The sequence below is a fragment of the Aquarana catesbeiana genome, linkage group LG03 (genome assembly GCF_042186555.1).
Source record: "Aquarana catesbeiana isolate 2022-GZ linkage group LG03, ASM4218655v1, whole genome shotgun sequence".
NCBI lineage: Eukaryota > Metazoa > Chordata > Amphibia > Anura > Ranidae > Aquarana > Aquarana catesbeiana.
In genome coordinates this window covers 661,557,153-661,574,686 of record NC_133326.1, presented here as the reverse complement: position 1 = coordinate 661,574,686, position 17,534 = coordinate 661,557,153, and the positions used below count along the sequence as shown (strand labels likewise).

General features: G+C 46.0%; 1 protein-coding gene across 1 annotated transcript in view; it reads right to left on the bottom strand.

Moving 5' to 3' along the window:
* The window catches only part of LOC141133428 (A.superbus venom factor 1-like), a 250,166-nt gene that overhangs the window by 157,031 nt on the left and 75,601 nt on the right, over positions 1-17,534 (bottom strand). Inside the window, exons 11-13 of the mRNA XM_073622813.1 lie at positions 14,438-14,553; positions 13,896-14,042; positions 4,636-4,842 (exon numbers count right to left, since the gene is read on the bottom strand). Of these exons, the coding sequence (XP_073478914.1) occupies positions 4,636-4,842; positions 13,896-14,042; positions 14,438-14,553 (470 nt within the window). The remainder of the gene's footprint in view (positions 1-4,635; positions 4,843-13,895; positions 14,043-14,437; positions 14,554-17,534) is intronic.

The window sequence follows — 17,534 nt, the reverse complement described above, 5'->3', positions numbered from 1 at the left end:
ACTGGAAGACCGTCGGGGCCGGGGGATTTATGATTGGCCATTTCTGTTACCGCCATTTTGATTTCCTCAATTGTAATCGGTCTCTCCAACTCCTCTTTATCTGTCCTCGCTAATACCAGGATGTCGATATTATTAAAGAAGTTATCCATTTCCTCCCCTCCCATGATCCCACGGGATTTATATAATCCCTTATAATATTCTTTAAACGTCTCAGTAATTACCTCTATCTGAGATGAAATCTCACCTCTCGAAGTCCTGATAGCTGGGACCATGGATGGGGGGGAGCTGGTCTTAACAATGTGAGCCAGTATTTTCCCTACTTTTTCCCCTTCCCCGTACATAATTTGTTTCTGGAACAACCTTTTATTTTCTACCTTCCTAATTATTATATCTTTATACCTTTGTTGTTTATTCTCCCACACTCTCTGTTTTTCAGGGGAAGGTTCTTTCGTATACTCCTTTTCTGCCTTAACTAGCTCCATCCTAAACCGATCTTCCCAATCCCGTGATGTTTTTTTAATTTTTGAGACTTTCTGTATGAGTGAACCCCTCAAGTATGCCTTCAGTGCGTCCCACATCACCCCCTTCGATGTGGTATCTGCATTAAATTTTATAAATTCCTTCAACTCAGCCACTACCACTTTCTGACCCTCTATTACTTCCAGCCAGGCTGGGTTCATCTTCCACATTCTACATATTTTCTTATATCCCGGCTTTACCGAGATCGTAAGTAAGGAATGGTTCGATACTCCTCTAGGTTGATAGACTACATTATTTATTACTTGTGATGCTAGCCCATTACCTAGTACAAGATCTATCCTCGATAATGTAGCACAGGAACTCGAATAGCATGAAAACTGTGAAGCCCCCGGGTTCCGTGCTCTCCATATGTCAGACAGCCCTGCTTCTTGGAGAAATTGTCTCATCTGGGTTTCCTGTTTTCCTTGACTTTGTTTCCCTGGAGGGAGCCTATCTGCTTTCTTGTCAAAAACTACATTGAAATCCCCAACTACTATAACTGGTAACTCAGGCTTGTCTATTATAAATCTCAGAAGGCTGTACATAACATCCAGTTTAAAAGGAGGGGGGATGTATATATTAGTCGGTATTAATTCCAGGTTCTCTATTATACAGTGTAAATACACATACCGCCCTTCTTCATCTACTTTGCACTGTTTGCAAGAGAACGCTACCCCGCTGCCAATTAAAATCGACACTCCCCTTGAATAGGAGGTATACATGGAGTGAAACTGGTGTTGATATCTTCTATTCCTCATATTAATTTTAGTGTCTTTTGTTAGGTGTGTCTCTTGCAGACAGGCAATTCCAACTTTAAATGTATCTAGAACATCAAATACTACTGCTCTTTTGACCGGGAAACCCAACCCTCGGACATTCCACGACCCAATGTTCAGAACCATGGATTATTGTTTATGGTCAGCAAACTCTATGAGAAGGGGGAAAAAAAACAAAAAAACAAACAACCCCCTCCTTTGATTAAAGAGTGCCATTTCCCTTCGTGTTTCTGAACTACTAAAGTGCTTTTCTCTATTTAATATAAGGGGTTTCTCCCCTTCACCCAAATATTTTACTTTAATAACTTCAAACCCTTGGATTTTACTCATATTTCACACTACTAGTGTAATTATTATAACTATTTTTGTGATTTACTTGTGCGCCATGTGTTACCCGGTAAAGGAATATACTCTTTAATGTGCAAAAATGTCTCCTTACGATCCTGTGATTCAACCATATCCTTTTCTGTGTCTTCTTACTTCTATAACCTTTACCCGCCCCCCCCCACCTCCAAACCCCCCCCCCACACCATTCTAGGTCCCCCTTGAAAGCTTTTTTAATGACCGTCTCATACTCCTCCACCCTTACAAAACTTATTCCCCCCACTCCCACACCCACACTCCCCCCACCCTCCGCCCATCCCTCCCTCTCTTCACCCAAATACAAACTCATTCCTTATTTACCAACCATGTGGATCTCCCCCCCACACTTTATACAAAATATATCAATTTTATTTTCATTCATTCCCCATCTATATAAATCTTCTCTAATTCAACCCCCATTTACTTCAGTGACAACTGATCTCTTTTTTCCTCTAACCATGCTCGCGCCCTCTCTGGGGACTCAAAAATCTGACTTCTTCCGAGTGCATTCACCCGGAGCCTAGCGGGGTAAAGGAGAGCATATGTAATGTCAAACAATTGGAGACTACGCTTGATTCCTAGGAATTCTGCCCTACGCCCCTGCAAATCGGGGGAAAAGTCGGGGTACATTGGTATCCTAGCTCCCTCAAAGGATAGGTTCCCTCTCTCCCTGGCCCTTCGGAGAAGGGTCACCTTATCCTTATAATTTAAGAATTTTAATAACAAGACTCTTGGAGGGCTTCCCTGAGGGGGGGGGTCTAAATGGAACTCTATGTGCTCTTTCAATAGAGAACTGCTGTGAGAATGTCTCTCTTCCAAAAGTTTCAATCAACCATTTTTCCAGGAATCCTATTGGATCTGATCCCTCACTCTTCTCAGGGAACCCTATTATCCTCACATTGTCTCTGCGAAGTCTGTTTTCCATTTCGTCAAATTTTTCCATGAGTCTGTTTATCTGTTCTTTCTGGGCCTTCACCTCTTGTTTCATTGGGTGCAAGTCATCCTCCATCAAACTTATTCTCTCTTCCATTTCTGTTACTCTTTCTGCCATTTTTTTAAGATCGTGACATACACGGGATAATTCTTCCTTGATATCTTTCATTTGATCTGACATTTCACCCAGTGATTGTTTACAAGCGTTAATTGCTAAGAAGATTTCTTTAAGGGATGGCTCTCCTTCTGCTGTATGAGTCTGGATACCAACTGTTTCTATTGTTTTCCCCACTGTTCCTGTTCCTTTAGATGGAGGGTACTTTATTATAGTACCACTTGTAAGCGTATTCAGATGTCCCTGGCTCTTCCTATCTGTCGCTGTCTTACTTTGTACCTGCTGCCCCCCTTTCGTTGAAGTATGGTCAGTTGCAATAACCATTCTCTCCAGTTTTGTGGTTGCTGCGACTGCTGCTGCCGTTGCCCCCGCCACTGTAGACAGTACTCCCTTATCTTTGTCTTTCTCTTTCTCTTTAGCTGAACGTAGAGATTGAGTCCCCATAATTTCCATGTTGGCATGCTCGTCTCCCTTCCTTCTTGCCGACATTATATCCCTCTGCTCACTTCTATTTAAATTATTTGTCGTACTATGAATAGACCAGGGATCAGATAAGGGGGTATCAAGTAAGGAGGGGAGTGCTTTAGAGATTCAAAATTCCATATATCCCGCCAACTAGCAACGTGCTCATATAGACTTCACAATATGGTATAATGTGGTATAATATACTCTGTGGACTCTGATGTAAAAGGGAAACATGTGGACTCTGGTGTAAGGGGAAATGCTGGTGACTCTGATGTAAGCAGGGAACTCTGGGAAAATTTGATTTAAGGGAGAACTCAGTGGACTCTGATGTAAAGGGGAACTCCAATGTAAGGGGGCATTCTGGTGTATATCCTTTTTGGATGCACAAAAGCATATGTAATGGAAACTTTTTTTTTTTAATGATCCTTTGTCCTGAGGTTTATATAGGTCTGTGAGGCTGTCATTTGCGGTACAGGAAGGTACACCACAGAACTTATTCTTCTGTTTTATCCCAGGGTGCCCCAGGCCATTCATAATCCTAGTCATGCTCACATTTTGTCACTCTGTTTTGAGTTTTTAATTGTAAAGCCGGGCAGATTACGTGTTCTGAGTATTGTTAATGTTTACATATTGTTTATCCTGCTTAAATATACATTTTATTTATAATACGAGTTTCTGTCATATTTTAGGGTGTCAGTAAAACATGTGCTTCATCTGTAAATTATTCATGTTTTGCCAGTAAAAAACTTAGATCTGTGAACAGGGGGTGTCGAAGTGAGATGCGGCACAGGGGCAGAGGTGTGGAAGAGGGGCAGAGATAAGCTGCGGGGGGATGCAGTGTTCAACTGTAAACAGGGGGCACAGAGGTGAGCTGTGGACAAGCAGTGTCAAAGGTCAGTTGGGCATAGGGGGGTCCAAAGGTGAGCTGTGGACAGGGGACGCAAAGGTGAGTGATGGGGATGCAGAGGTGAGCTGTGAACAGAGAGTGCAGAGGTGAGGTGTGGATGGGGATGCAGAGATGTGGAGTAGACTGGGACACAGAGGTGAGGCGTAAATGAGGACACAGAGGTGAGGTGTGGATAGGAACATGATTTTTAATACTGTATCCTATGGATCACTCTGAATTTTTTTTTTTTTGGTACATTTTGGAAATTTACCATTGTTGCACTTCCTTTAATGTAAGTTTATTTTCTTAACTTATTAAATATTTGTTTTGAACATAGCTTAAATTCTGTGACAAACGCATGTAATGTGGGCAGTGTAATATGTAGGTGGGGCTTTGTGAGGACGAGGCCTGAGTGTGGGTGGGGAAACAGAGGACCATCTGATCTCATATTGCCCGGGGGCCCCATGAGTTGTCAGTCCTCCCCTGGTGACTACATGTGCTTTAGGAAGGCAGTCTGTACCTATCATAGCAGTTTGAATATTATATATGCCATAGATGGTATTTAAAGAAATCCTTACTATGTAGTTAAAGTGGGTGATCTGGTTCTGAACTGATTGTTCATTGTTCCGATTAATGAAGTGGATATAAGCAGCTTGACCAACTTTCAGTCCTCCACCACCAATGCTGAGATGCAGATAATTACCACGAAGTGGTTGGTATGCAGTGACGGTCAAGGCAGCACTTGCTTGTTGCGTAGGCAGTAATTGTCGATCGTCTGTTGTTACCTTACAATTGAAACAAAATCAACACAAAACTATTGAAAAGAGCAAACAAGGATTCCAAGTAAAATAAAAAACTACAGAACAATGGAAAAAAAATGAAAGGGTCACACTCCCCACTACTTCTGCTGTATTGCCTGATAATACTGTAACAAAATAGCATCATAATTTTCAGTACTAAACACTCACGCCATAGTTTTCAGATATTTATTTGTAAAAATTTTTGAAAACCATTTATCATTTTCCTTCCACTTCTCAATTATTTGCCACTTTGTGTTTGTCTATCACATAAAATCTCAATAAAATACATTTTTTGGTTGTAACATGACAAAATGTGGAAAATTTCATGGGGTATGGATACTTTTTAAGGCACTGTAGATACAGACTGATGGACTAGGCAGCATTTTTCCACAATAACGTCTAATTCCAAAGTTAGTGCTCAATGGCTAAATGTTTCTAGAACTGTTAGTACATTTAAGACATACTAGACATACTATACTAAATCTTTGCCAACTGTTCACTAATCAAGAGTCCTCTAAGTCCTCTAAGCATCTCAAAATAAGAATGCCACAAGAGAGCAGTAGGGCTATTACTGTGACCAATAACTTGGTTAAGACCTGAGGAGCAGATAAAAGGCTGAAAAGCAGATGCCTACAGATGTCTACAGAAGCCAGAAGATCTCCCTGGTGAGGAGAGGCAGTGACATGCCTGGTGGATCCCATGAGGGATTTCTGGGCTCAAATAAAGACATTCAGAGCTGTAAGGTCCAAGAGGCTGTCACCCACAGGATTTGCGAATTTCAGGCTGGGTTCACATATCCTCCAACAAACTGAACCCAGGCCAATTTGAGTAAAACCCCTGGAAGCATTCTACCACAGAAACTGGGGCATTGTAATTATGATCCAGAAGACCCAATATGGCTAAATGGAGATCAGCAAATCTATAAGGTGACACTAGAATGTTGGAGGTGAGAAACCAAGGAGAGGGCATGGAGCAAAACTCCATGTATAGCTTGTATCGCCGGGAAATCACCTCCTGTACCCAAGTGTCAGAGATGTAAGCTGTCCAAATGTCCACAAGGGTTAACAAGCGTCTCTCTCTAAAAAATGAGGGTTTACATTCATGGCAAAGAAGTCTTGTTTGAAGATATATGGCAAACTTTGAGCTCCATACTTTGTGGGTGATCTGGAAGCAAAGCTTAAGGAGTCTTAACATGGAGGACACAGGAGTGAAGCAAGGTATGTGACAACACATTCAACACTCAGCGAATTATGTCAGTCCCACTACATTAACAATTTTTGCAGTGAAAACAAGGGATTTTAGAGGTGCCCAAGGACCTAAGTAAATGATGTAACTCCTGGTGCTCGGCCTAATTGGTCACTAAATGAGGTTTTCAAAGACAGGGAAGTGCTAAGGCAATGCCAGCAGTACTGTACCTGAAAGACTTTGCGTGGCAAACTTCTTTGAGAATGGAGTCTGGAAAGTGAGTCCAGTGCCCAAAGATCACTTCCAGGCTACCCCCACAGCATCCTGTCTAGCAGGGTCTGGATGAAGGACTTTTGAAGCCAGGCTAATAACTCTGTGCTGCATAGTTGTAATTAGGGTGATAATGCTCCAGGAGCACTGTAAAGAAGTACCTTGATTAAAGAAAAAAAATCTGAAAAGCCTGAGTGCCTTATAACGGCTCCATTTGGAGGTGGTTACATTTTAGTGCCAAGTTTTTACCATTAAGTGAATACATTCCAAACTCAGTCCCAGTTCTTACAGTAACTGTCAGAGATACAGGGTGACCCTGTCTTATCTGTCCAGGTCCCTTGTCGCTATAGGATCTTGCCCATGACAGTGGGCATACCCTCAGAAAGGTCTTCGGTATCTATGTTCAATAGAAATGGAATATGGCCCTGGACTTGTATAGCACCCTGTAGCTAACTACATGCATTGTACAAAGTACCAAGGTGAGAAGGATCCATTGCCTGAAGTAACATTACAGGCCATCCCCATGGAGTGGGTATAGTTCAAGATTTTATTGCAGTTGCATCAGTCTGGATGCACTGCTTTTGTTGTTGTATTAGAAGATAGTGAAGAGTTGATAGAATAATCTGAAGAGAAAATAATAAAGTAGTTAAGCAAAAGGTGATTTTGTCCATTAAGGAGAAGAGTACCATCACCTTCGGACATTAGCAAAAAACTGAGAACTCAGGGAATGTGGTACAGTTATAGAGGAATGCCCAGGAGGTATGTCCTCAAAAGTTTGCCAGAGTACAATTATCTGAAGGTACCAGTCTATAATACAGGGTCTATGAATACTCTATGTCCTGTACAATTTATTTTTTAATAGTTCCTCCCCATCTCAGAGACACTAGAAAAATGCAGTAGTTGGAACTAGAAATGGCCTACACTTTCATGTGTCCTCAGTTGGTGTTTCCAGAACACTAGCTTGGCAGTAACAATGTGATTTACAGTAGTGTGATGGTCATGTACTTTACGGATGGACACTATTACATTTAACAGTCAAGGAAGCCATGATGGTCTCTGCCTAATTGAAACTCAGTAAGCAGATGTATGTGAAAATAAAGCTGGTTAATGAGATTTGAACAGCCCCGAGTGTTCTTTTAAATACTGTTGTCATAAATTCTGGGATTCCTGATTAATCAAATCATTGTCTAGGTGTGAATTTCCCATTCACCTATTGTTTCCATCTGTCTCCTAGTATTGTGTCTCCTCCACCTTGTTAGCAAATAGGGATGAGCTTCGTGTTCGAGTCGAACCCATGTTCGACTCGAACATCGTCTGTTCACCCGTTCGCCGAATTGCGAACGATATGGGCCGTTCGCGCCAAATTCGTGTGGCGCGTCACGGCCCATAATTCACTGCGGCATCGCAGTGCATTGCTGGCTGATGATTGGCCAAGCATGTCCAATCACAGCGCCGTCTGAACAGAGAGCCGTAATTGGCCAAAGCCAAGGAGGCTTTGGCCAATTATGGCTCAGGGGATTTAGTACACGCCCCACACTATATAAGGCCGCCTGCACGGCGGCCCTGTGTAGTGTGTGTTCTGGCGTTCATTGAGAGAGAGAGAGAGAGACAGACAGTGTCATTTGATTTGAGTTAGATACAGTAGATTAGGCAGAACAGTCAGTCAGTTAGCTGCACTTACAGTGAATTGTGTATATATATATGCATCCCAGGTGTTGCATATATATATATACACTGTATTCAGTTTAGCTAGATCCGTTCCTGTTATCTTCTTACTGACAGGCAGGCTTGTCTTGTTACAGTATTTACAGATACCTGAAGAAAATTGCTGGTGTTCTTTTGATCCTATTAGTACCACAGTCAGGCAGCTAGACTATTTACAGTTAGTGCAGTGCGTCCTGCTCACAGTGTTCAGCTAAACCTACAAGTTAGTGGGGTGCGTCCTGCTCACAGTGTTCAGCTAAACCTACAAGTTAGTGGGGTGCATCCTGCTCTAAGTGTTTAGCTAAACCTACAAGTTAGTGGGGTGCGTCCTGCTCACCGTGTTCAGCTAAACCTACAAGTTAGTGTGGTGCGTCCACCTCACAGTGTTCAGCTAAACCTACAAGTTATTTTTTTGCGAGCTCTGCACAGTGTTCAGCTAAAGCTACCTGTAGAAGGTTGGTGGTGTTCTCATACTACAGGCAGGCAGTTGATTTTGCTAGCTGCAGTATCAGTACATATATATATATATATATATATATATATATATATATATATATATCCCAGCTTAGTGCAGCTACAGGCCATTAGTATGTCTGGAAGGCCAAGAAGGAGAGGCAGACAGTCACAAGCCAATAAGAGAGGGCAAGCAGGCTCTGTGTCTAGTGCTGGTCGTGGAGACGGTGCATCCTCATCAGCACGTGACCGTGGAACACGCTTGGCCTTTTTTTCGGCAGCTGGCCATGTTGAGCCGCAACATGCGGAAGACTTGGTCGAGTGGATGACCAAGCCGTCCTCATCCTCCTCATCCTCTCTCACCCATGCCCAGGGTACTTTGTCTGGCAAAGCAGCGGCCTCTTCCCTTGGCTCAATGTCATCAGTGACTCCTTCCCTAGCCCCACCATGTCCTCCTGAGGAGTCCCTCGAACTGTTTGACCACAGTGTTGGGTACATGCTCCAGGAGGATGCCCAGCGTTTGGAAGGCTCTGATGATGATACTGAGCTAGATGAAGGCAGTAACGTGAGCACGGACAGAGGGGGTGCCCAAGAAGGACAGCAATCTGGCAGTCATGCTCCCCCTGCTGCAGCATACTGCCAGGTTTGCTCCAGTGATGAGGAGGGAGGGGATGATGAGGTCACTGACTCAATGTGGGTGCCTGATAGGAGAGAGGAAGAGGAGGAGGAGGCGGCACATCACCAACGAGGCAGGATGCCCTCCAGGGGCCAGCCTAAGGGCAACACATTGACTGCATCACACCCCAAAGCTCCACATGTGCAGGGCGCTGCAGTGTCTGTGCGTTATTCAAAAAGTTCTTTGGTGTGGGCCTTTTTTGAGACGAGTGCATCAGATTGCACCGCTGCTATTTGCAACATATGTCTGAAGCGTATCTCGCGTGGCCAAAACATCTCCCGCTTGGGTACCACATGCTTGACCAGACATATGTTGACCTGCCATGCAGTTCGTTGGCAAGCGTATCTAAAAGACCCACACCAAAGAACAAAGAGGACCTCTCCTTGCTCCTCATCAGCTGAGATCTCCAACCCCACTATACCTTTAGTCCTCTCTGAGACCTGCACTGAGAGGAATGAAGGTGTAGAATTAGGTGTGTCACAGCCAAGTACTTGTGGGCAACAATCTGCTTTTGGTACACCGACGTCAGATTGTACCAAGCAAATTTCCCTGCCCCAGCTGCTGCATTGCCGAAAGAAGTTTGCTCCCAGCCATCCACATGCGCAGCGTTTGAATGCTAGCTTGGCAAAATTGCTAGCGCTTCAACTGCTGCCTTTTCAGTTGGTAGACTCTGCCCCCTTCCGTGAGTTTGTGGAATGTGCGGTTCCTCAGTGGCAGGTACCCAAACGCCACTTTTTCTCACGGAAGGCGATTCAGGCTCTCTACCGGCATGTGGAAGGCAATGTCCATGCCTCGCTGGACAGGGCGGTCTGCGGTAAGGTGCATATTACCGCTGACTCATGGTCCAGCAGGCATGGACAGGGACGTTACCTAAGTTTCACGGCGCATTGGGTGACTCTGCTGGCAGCTGGGAAGGATGCAGGACAAGGTGCAGTAGTGTTGGAGGTTGTTCCACCACCACGCCTCCAAAATCCTAATGATTGGGACACACCTCTCTCCTCCACCCCCTCCTCTTCTTCTTCCTCCATGGCCTCTTCCTGTGCTTTGTCCTCGGAACCAGCGGTGCTCCGTAGCCGTTCAAGGGGCTACGCAAGTACGCAGGCCAAAAGATGCCATGCGGCGCCTGAGCTGGTGTGCTTGGGGGACAGGAGTGAAACTGGGGCAGAGGTTCTGTCAGCTCTGCAGGGGCAGGTTCAGAGGTGGTTGACGCCACGTCAACTTAAGGCAGGAATGGTGGTTTGCGATATTGGCACCAACCTCCTCTCTGCCCTCCAACAGGGACAAATGACCCATGTGCCCTGTTTGGCTCACGTCCTTAACTTGGTGGTGCAGCGGTTCTTGGGCAGGTACCCAGGCTTACAGGATGTCCTGAGGCAGGCCAGGAAAGTGCATTTCCGCCGGTCATATGCTGCCAGTGCTTGGCTGGCGGACCTCCAAAAGGAGTTTAACCTGCCCAAGAACCGCCTAATCTGTGACATGCCCACCAGGTGGAACTCAACGTTGGCCATGCTGCAGCGGCTGCACACGCAGCAGAGGGCCATCAATGAGTACCTGTGCGACTATGGCACCAGGACAGAGTCAGGGGAGCTTGTTTTTTTTCCCCACGCCAGTGGGCCATTAACAGGGATGCATACACTGTCCTGTCACCATTTGAGGAGGCCACGAGGATGGGGAGCAGTGACAGTGCATGCATCAGTGACACTGTCCCCCTTGTCCACCTGTTGGAGCACACGCGGCGTGGAATAATGGACAGGGCACTTGAGGCAGAACAGAGGCAGGAAGAGGAGGGCTTCCTTAGCTCTCAAGGCCCCCTTTATCCAGACAGTGTTCCTGCGTGCCCGCCGATCACACAGGAAGAGGACGAGGAGGAGGAGGAGGAGGAGGAGGAAGATTGTGTCAGTATGGAGGTGGAGCCTGGCACTCAGCATCAGCAGCAGTCTTTAAGGGATCAGTCCCAAGAAACACATGGACTTGTACGTGGCTGGGAGGAGGTGGCTGCAGACCATGTTGTCCTTAGTGACCCAGAGGACTCCGGACCGAATGCCTCAGCAAACCTACGCTGCATGGCCTCCCTGATCCTGCAAAGCCTGCGTAAGGATCCTCGTATTCGTGGTATCAAGGAGAAGGACCAATACTGGCTGGCAACCCTCCTTGATCCACGTTACAAGGGTAAGGTTGCGGATCTTATCTTGCCATCGCAGAGGGAGCAGAGGATGAAACATCTTCGGGAAGCCTTGCAGAAAGGTCTGTGCAACGCGTTCCCAGAGACTGGGAGGTTACAAACTCCTGTTTCTGGACAACGTGTTGCTGAGGCTTCGGTCAGTCAAAGAAGGAGCGGTGGAGAAGGTGGCCGTCTGACCGATGCGTTCAGACAATTTTTTGGTCCGCAGCCCCAAGGTATGATCGGTTCCAGCAACCATCGCCAGCGTCTTTTTTACATGGTGCAGGAATACCTAGGGGCAAGATCTGACTTGGACACCTTTTCCACCGAAAATCCTCTGGGTTACTGGGTCTTGAGGATGGATCACTGGCCAGAGCTTGCACAGTATGCAATTGAGCTACTGGCCTGTCCTGCATCCAGGGTGCGTCTGTCCACCGACTCGGTCGATCGACTGACCTTCATAAAAATGAATCAGTCTTGGATCACCACCAGCTATCAAGCACCTGATGCTGATGTAACCGAATAATTTTTTTTGAAATCTCAGATCCCTTCAAAGACTGCCTATGCTGATGCTGAGTGACTATCCCTGAGTAATTATCCTCTTCCTCCTCAATCATTACGCTGATAGCTTGTAAGAACATTTTTGGTTCTGGGCACCACCACCAGTGCCTAAGGCCCAATTTTTCAGCCCCTGTTTAACAGGGGCGTGTAATTACAATTTTTGATGCAATACTTTGCAGCAGGGCTCGTTTCTGCGTTACAACTAGAGTATCTGTGAGGAGTTGCAGTGTTGTGGCACCAGCACCAGTGCCTAAGGCCCAATTTTTCAGCCCTTGTTTAACAGGGGCGTGTAATTACAATTTTTGATGCAATACTTTGCAGCAGGGCTCGTTCCTGCGTTCCAACTTGAGTGTCTGTGAGGGGTTGCAGTGTTGTGGCACCAGCACCAGTGCCTAAGGCCTAATTTTTCAGCCCCTGTTCAACAGGGGCATATAATTACAATTCTTGATCTAATATTTCACAGCAGGGCCCATTTCTGCAGCCACCAAGAGCAAGTGAGGACTTACAGTGTTGTGGCACCAGAACCACCACCACCACCAAAGGCCCAATTTTTCTGCCCTTGTTCAACAGGGGCATGTAATTACAATTCTTGATCTAATATTTCACAGCAGGGCCCATTTCTGCACCCACCAAGAGCGAGTGAGGACTTACAGTGTTGTGGCACCAGCACCACCTCCACCAAAGGCCCAATTTTTCTGCCCTTGTTCAACAGGGGCATGTAATTACAATTCTTGATCTAATATTTCACAGCAGGGCCCTGTGAGGGCTTACAGTGTTGTGGCCACAACAACACATAAGGCCCAAATTTCTGCTGAGTATATAGGGCAAGCCCCTACTTTCAAACACCTAACTTACAAACGACTCCTACTTGCAAACGGAAGGAGACAACAGGAAGTGAGATGAAATCTACCCCTAGGAAGGGAAATTCTCTCCTGTAAGAGTTAATATGGGAAAAACATTTCTACTTTCCACTGATGCTTTCCAATCCTTGTTCCACAAAAAAACCCAAATTTTCAAAAAGTTCTGCTCATCCCTATTAGCAAACTATTGTGAGATGTAATGTGTTCATGTTGATTAGCTTACGGGTTAATTAAATCACTGTCAGCTATTAGTTGCTAGAAGTGAATTAGCTTAATGTATATTGTATGCGTTGGTTGTTCCTTACTTATGTTAAATACCGTATATTCCTGTTTACAGTTTGTATTGTTAAGGTAATTTGATCAGAAGGGGAATATCCTCCTGTAGAGTATAAAGTATGTTCGAGTTTCAATAAACAGTCATTCCTTTGGAGTTTACCTCAACACCTTGTCTGTTTATGATGATTGGGGTAAAGGCTGGTATTAGCACTCAGTCTACTGGAACGGTTTGAAGGGCAGGAGGCACGGTTATTGGTGGAAGCACCTAATCGGAGTGCCAATCGGCTCCATCACACTCCACTAAGCAAGTTAGCACTCCACTAAGCAACTAAGACCCCTTTCACGCTAAGGCAGTTTTCGGGCATTTTACTGCTAGAAATAGTGACTGTAAAGCGTCTAAAAAACTGTCTCACATTCTCTGCAATGAGTGCTTTCACACCCGGGCGGTGCGCTTGCGGGACATTTGGAAAAGTCCTGCAAGCAGCATCTTTGGGGCGGGTTGGGAGCGCTGTATACAGCACTCCCACAATGCCCCTGTCCATTGCAATGAATTTGCATCGCTTCTGAAGCGCCTAAAAGCGTTTTCGAAGTGCCGCAACACGGGCATTTTTAACCCCGTTTTAACCCCTTCTTTGGGATTAAAAGCTCCCCGCTAGCAGCTGAAAAGCACTGCTCGTTTTAGCAGCACTTTAGTGCTGTTTAAGTGGTGCTTTTCAGCCCCTTTTCAGCTAACGCGGCCAGGGCCCCAGTGTGAAAGGGGTCTTAATGGTTTCAAAGATGGTAACTGAAGAACAGATAACCTAGAGGTTGCATTTTTAAGTTATACTATACATGTCTTCATTATTGTGTTCTTAAACTACAAAAAAACAAAAACATTGTATATAATTCTTACAGTTATATCAATTGAGCTTATATCTGTACGGGTATTGATGGTCAGCCGGACAGTTCCATCACTCAGTGTAACCCCTCTCACTGATCCTGGTTCCGCCACCACAGGGACACGGTCTGCTGGAGTCCCAACTGGGTTGGTGACAAACACCTAGAATAGATGTTGAAACATATTCTCATCACAAATCTTTCTCCAAAAGCAATCTCTAATATTTACCTAGACATCAGGAATGATACAGTGCCATCACCAGGAAAAATGCTACTTCAATTTAAAATGTGCAAACATAAATCTAAGACAAAAAATTACAAAAAGTGGATTGGACAAAGCTAGACATTAAAGGCACACTAAAAATAAAGATTTAAAGGTTTTGTACATTAGTAAAAGATTGATTTCCTTTTTTTGTAGCTGTATACAATCTTTATTTCACAAACAAACTTTTTAATAGATTACAAAGTTTTGCCAGTTTGCAAAGGGTTAGCTAAAGAGACATTAAAGAAGAGCACCTTGCTTTTTGCTCCTTTTAAACATCCAACATATAATCTTACCATTAGATCCATGGGCATTCCAGGTTTGAAAAATTTGGAGGTTTTGGTGTAGAGAACTTTGTATGGGGAGGTCACCATGGGGATATCAGTAAGTTCATTTTCCACCATATCACTGCCTGCAATTAAAAACACATAATTATTTTATATAGCTTTTTTTCAGCCAGAATGTGGCAGCACTCCACCACCTCCAGCTAGCCCTGTCCTCTCCAGCCCGTCACTAAACACAGAAGGTGGTAGAGGAAGTTTTTGCACTACTCACTTCCTCTAACGTCTTCTGTGTGCTATTGCTTGGCACCCAGGGCATGTGCAGGGCCGGGCATGTGTTAGTCGGTGCACCGGGTCTCAATGCCACAACTACCCATATTTTCTTTTATTCTTGTGATACATTGGGTTTAGTCCCTGCCCCCACCCCAGCCTGTGAGACCTTAGCAGCACACAACCGAGTAAAGCGATTTTGCTGTGTGTTACAGGTCTGGTAGGTGGAGATTGCACTGTGTTGGAAAAAAAGCCTGCACACACACCTGCTGGCTTCCCTGCTGTGGGGGGTGCTTGTGCAGAAATGCAACTGTGGAAAGGTTGGAGGTGTAGTGCAGACATGCCAGCTAGGGGGGGGGTTCTGTGAAAAGAGGTGGGAGCTGGAAAGGAAAGGGCAAAGTGAGAGCTGTGTAGGAATGCGATGGCAGCTTGTGTAAGCTGACACCATCCACAGCTGGGGGTGTAAGCTGTAAATCGAGGGGCGGGGGGGTTGAGCTCTGATTTGGAAAAAAGGAAGCTGTAGACTTGAGGAGAAAAGGGGAGCTGTAGACTTGGGGAGAAGGGAGGAGCTGTGGACTGGGGAAGAAGGGAGGAGCTGAGGACTTGAAGAAGAAGGGAGGAGCTGTGGACTTGAGGAAGAAGGGAGGAGCTGTGGATTTGGTGAGAAGGGAGGAGCTGTGGACTTGGGGAGAAGGGAGAAGCTGTGGACTTGGGGAGAAGGGAGAAGCTGTGGACTTGGGGAGAAGGGAGAAGCTGTGGACTTGGGGAGAAGGGAGAAGCTGTGGACCTGGGGAGAAGGGAGGAGCTGTGGACTTGGGGAGAAGGGAGGAGCTGTGGACCCGGGGAGAAGGGAGGAGCTGTGGACTGGGGAAGAAGGGAGGAGCTGTGGACCCGGGGAGAAGGGAGGAGCTGTGGACTTGGGGAGAAGGGAGAAGATGTGGACTTGGGGAGATGGGAGGAGCTGTGGACTTGGGGAGATGGGAGGAGCTGTGGACTTGGGGTGAATTGAGGAGCTGTGGACTTGGGAGAAGGGAGGAGCTGTGTACTTGGTGAGATGGGAGGAGCTATGAACTGGGGAAGAAGGGAGGAGCTGTGGACTTGGGGAGTGTCACAGACCTAGCCGGGACAGAGGCTGTTGGAGAGGACTGTATGCAAGCCTGTTGCCTTTTGATTATGGGCCCTGGATTTTCAATGGATTCATTCTGTTGGGACACATCCTGTGAGGAGATGCTGGTGTCATCAACCTGTGTTTATGTTAATTGAATGAGCTAATGACATTGTCCTCTATACAATGTAGGAGACGGGACGACTGCTATTGTGTTGATATAACTGTGTGAAACTCGGTGCCCACAAGTCTGGGCGAAAGGTCATGTCTCAGTCACCTAGGCTGTATAAAGGATTAGATAATTAGCTCATGTTAATTAGGTTACATTTGTATTGTTAGAGTAATCTTCTCCTGTGTATATAAGACTGTATTCTGGTTCTGAATAAAGTGAGTTCTTGGTAGCAACAAGCAAGTGTTGCCTTGTTTTCTGCTCAGAGAGGTTGGGATATCTGTATACAGACTGGGAGGAAGTGGTATAAGACGGAAGCACTCAAGCGGAGTGTGGGACGTTCCGTGACATTGGTGGCAAGCAGCGGGAAAGCTTCCTGAAGTCTGGGACATCCAAACCTCCAACTGAATCCAAGATCAGCATAGCAGACTTCAGTCACCCCAGCGGAGATATGGACCTGGCATCAGAATTCCCGGGGCTGCTGCGGATCATCCTTTCAACATACACCAGGACTGTGTCTGAGGATGAATACCTGGAGCTTAGGCAGCAAATTCGGGTGGAGCTCTGGATTGCAGCCCTCCGTCTCGCTGGTATAAAACAGGGCAAGTGCTTTCCAACCCAAGAGCAACGGGCCAGTGACCAACGGGCATTGCGGATGGCATTCCTGGGAGAGCAGCCCCAGGAGCAATGGGTGACTGAGTTGGACAGGTTGGTCCAGCAGGAGATAGAGCTGGACAATCGTTATCGGGCTCTGCAATGGCACGCAGAGGAGGGATATTTAGGGGAGACAACAGAATGCTCTCCGGAGGGATATGACTTTGGCGGCCCTGGATTGCTGTGGGAGAGCCTTACAGATCTTTTTATGTTTGGCAATGAAGGGGAACCTGACCTTGAGGACCTGAGAGACTATAGAGAGTCTATGCTCGGTCTTGCAGGGGTCTCAGAGCTCAAACCTGATCTGGACCATTTGCTAAGGAAGGAACAGCATCTGGAAAGGGCATACAGGAAACTGCTAGAACAAGTTCAGCAGCATGCCAGAGAATCGGCAGTGGAAAATCCAGAGATTGCCGTCCCCAAACCTGAAGTGCTGACAACAGGGCAGAGCTCTGCTAACCTCTGCCCAGAAATGATAGCATCTTCTGGGTTGCATGGACGGGAGATGGTGAACCTCTATCCCCAGACATCAGTTGCAGAGACATGGGATTTGATAGACTTTTCTGCTGAGGAAGAACAACCTGATGAGCCTCCAGCAGAAGAGCTGCTATCAGGGTCAAAGTTCACTGTGTTCTGCCCAGCACCAACAGTGGCTTCAGCCTTCCTGAGAGAAGAGGTAGTCGGCCTTTCTCCCACAACACTGACAGGGACATGTGATTTTCTGCCAGCAGCATCTATGGAGTTAAAACAAACTTCTCCAGCTGAAGATCTGGTAGCTGAACAGAGGGTCCAAGACCTCTGTCCCACACTTTTACCAATTCCAGAGACTGGGGATTTAATAGACGTTTCTGTAGAGGAGGAACCACCTGGCAAACCCCCAGCAGAAGTGCTGGCAACCGGACAGAGGGTCCAAG